The sequence below is a fragment of the Octopus bimaculoides genome, chromosome 2, assembly GCF_001194135.2.
Source record: "Octopus bimaculoides isolate UCB-OBI-ISO-001 chromosome 2, ASM119413v2, whole genome shotgun sequence".
Classification (NCBI taxonomy): Eukaryota; Metazoa; Mollusca; class Cephalopoda; order Octopoda; family Octopodidae; genus Octopus; species Octopus bimaculoides.
The window spans coordinates 44,269,671-44,273,087 of NC_068982.1; the positions used below are offsets into that span (position 1 = coordinate 44,269,671).

Consider the following 3,417-nt stretch of genomic DNA (forward strand, 5'->3'; position numbering starts at 1 on the left):
TATATATATATATATATATATATATATATATATATGCAAATATGTGTGTGTGTGTGTGTGTGTGTGTGTGTGTAGGTTTGGTTGTATTCCATCTGTATGCGTAAATGTCTTCATGTGTTCACTTGGGACCTCAAATGGAGAATCCCTAAAATGTTTTTGCAAATTTTCACTGTTCCTTTAAACGATTAGATTTTCAGGTTGCAAAATAATTGGGTCTGTACTTTCTCGAAGAACACTAGCGTTTCTAGAGTTTTATTCAGATCTGTTGTTACTTTACCCTGTGCACATATGACATTAGCTACAAATTAGAAGAAGGATGGCTACATAGATAAATAGATAGATAGATAGATAGATAGATAGATATGTTTATATATATATATATATATATATATATATATGGCGATGATGGGTGATTTATTTCCCTGCTAGCGATGTAAACAAGAGTGCTTAAATGCACCACAAATCTATATGAGAGGTTTCCTTATGGTAACTATCACAGTATTCTCTTTTAAGTAGGGATAAATATTACCGTTTGGTATTAATATTAAGAGAGAGAGAAATAGAGAGAGGAAGGGGAGACAGACAGATAGATAGATAGATAGATATATTGATAGATAGATAGGCAGATAAATACTTACATACACAAATTAGAGGAATGTATGCGTATGTATGCGCATGCGTATGGTGGTGGTGGCGATGGTGTTGTGTGTGTGTGTGTGTGTGTGTGTGTGTGTGTGTGTCCGTTCTTTGATAATTAAGATTCAACGTCTTATGGTTTGTGATGTTCTACAAACGTAATAACGTATGGCTTAGTGGAAGGCAGGTGTTTTTGTATGTTCCCCTTTGAATAGATGACAATATTCATCGTTGTTGCTGTTAAATCTTTGCTGCTTTCAAATATTTCAGCTGTCTACTTCTAATAATCAATTTAAATATTCCAAGTAAACTAAACAAACTCCTTTTTGTTTATTGTAACGTCGCTAACTTTCGAATTCTTTTTACCTATTTCTCTAAGCATACGAAAATATTTTGATAGTATTAACATAACATTATAATCTTCCATTTCTGTATTCTGTTTCATGCTAATGCATTCACCCAAAACACTTTCAAACATTTTCAGAAGCATAAATATCATGAAAAATACCACAGAGAAGAAATATATCTTTCCTAGAATTGGTGCGAGATCATTTAGCTCCGTATAATTGGTCTTTCCTAAGACTATCAAAAAGACGGATATCAGAGATGATGAATAACTACGGTAAGACCAAATGGAACCAAAAATTAAATAACCAAGCATGGCATAAATTCCTGCGTAAATACATAATAGAAAACTGACGCCAAATAGATGCGAAACACATCGGTTAAGAATTAGCGATATCTGCAACATGGTCTGACTGACTCCAAGAATACACGACAAGCGAATAATTGCAAAGAAAATCAGGAATGCTAAAGCAATTGATATTATCTCATTCCAAATTACAATGTGGTAGAAATTTACGAATGCTTTCGGATCTTGGCGAAATTCTTCAAGAATCTGATCGGTTTGTGTGCGTTGAATAATGAATACAGTGAGAGACACAATACAGAATACCAGCGAAAAAAAATCAATCACGTTCCAAAATTGAGAGAAAAATGACATTTGCATTTTGATTAGGTTGTATATAACTTTGATAAGCAATAAAACAATACAGAATATAAAAATCGCTTGAAACACAATAGTGATGACGCTATCAATGCCAAACGGGCGAAACACACTTATGATGTAATATGGTATAGCACCACCACTCTCTGGAAATTCCACTAGAAAGTTCATGTATGCAAACATATGAGTATTGGCATTATAAAGCGTAAACTCCAAGAAAACTGCTCTGGTCTGTCTGTCAACCCATTTAGCACGAATCAGCTCCTCCAGAATGGCCTTCGATATGATGCTATTAATCTGTAGTGAATAAAAAATATAAAGAAAAGGAAATGTATTATTTGTTATATATATGAATATATATATGCATAGCTATTAGAGATGACTAATTAATTTATTTATCAATTAATCATGGATTTCAGAAGATAGGATATTCTAATTACAGAATTCCTAATTCATTGTGACCAAAGCGCTGTCATGGTTGTGTGGTTAAGGACCTCGTGTTGCAGCCACGTGGTTTCAGATTCAGTCTTACTGCGTGACACTTTAGCTTTAGCCAAGTGTTTGTACTAAAGCCCGGGCCGGCCAGTGTGAGTGAATTTGGAATTTGTGTGGAAGTCCGTCGTATATATACAAATTTGGCATGAAGGTTTTTCATTACTTGGGGAAGGTTCTAGTGTAATATATTTGTAACAATGTATGCATATATGTATGTATGTATGTATGTATGTATGTATGTATGTATGTATGTATGTATGTATGTATGTATGCATGCATGTATGTATGTATGTATGTATGCATGCATGTATAAGTTGCTGGGATTCGTGAAAGGATAGAATTAATGTTAGAGTACAAACATATATTTTGAGACATATTTAGAGAAATGTTTTGGAAAAATTCGCCATTTCATTTCTTTCTAAAAGCTAATAGCATAAAAGTTTTCCATTTCACACCTCTAACCTTATCGTTGATAGTCTATTCCACTGTATCTGTTTAAATTCTATTAACAGACAGTTCTTGTACAAACAACTGCTCTGATATTTTTTTCTTTACTCAAGTCGGCATCTTTAAAACAACATCAAGACGTGTTGAGAAAGATAAGATGGCTAGCAATGTCAGTATAGAGTTGTAAAGTGCTAATACTGCTATGGGCAATAATACAGTGAATGTATTGCAGTATGCTGCGAATATTTACAGTTACAGGTACATACACCTGCTTATGTGTCTAGCTCGCTAGCTAAACGGGACAGAAATAACACTTTTGTATGGTTGTTCGTTTATTTAACCATAAATATTGCTACAATATCAACTTCACATCAATGTTTCTGACGTAGTTCAACCATATCGTTATGAATGTGATATTATCTTAGCTGCTACAGAATAAAACATTTGCACACCTTACCTGTAGTTCGAACATTTTGCATCTTAATAACATTTACAGATCTTGCTTATTCGCTTTGTTAGTTTAGACCGTCGTCCATTTCGTTTGAACAGTTTGTAAAATGTGTCAGCTCAAATGACATGTAATGTGATGGTTTAGGATCATAATAACCTTCAAAACAATCCTAATTTATCATTTGCAATTAAGAAGTAATTTAAATGTTAATGAATAATTTCTGGAGGGTTAATAACAAAAGTTGATCTTTGCTTCATAATGTCAATATAATTGCTCTGTTGTTATAATCTTTATAATTATTTGGGATAATTCTATATTTAGAAGATTCATGTATATATATATATATATATATATATATATATATAATATATATATATATATA

The 3,417-nt window shown here is 32.6% G+C and overlaps 1 protein-coding gene across 1 annotated transcript in view; it reads right to left on the reverse strand.

The window, feature by feature from the left end:
* Window positions 1-48: 48 nt before the first annotated feature.
* The window catches only part of LOC106869732 (polycystic kidney disease protein 1-like 2), a 55,068-nt gene continuing 51,699 nt past the window's right edge, over window positions 49-3,417 (reverse strand). Inside the window, exon 12 of the mRNA XM_052976866.1 lies at window positions 49-1,939. Coding sequence (XP_052832826.1) covers window positions 947-1,939 — 993 coding nt within the window. The 3' untranslated portion in view covers window positions 49-946. The remainder of the gene's footprint in view (window positions 1,940-3,417) is intronic.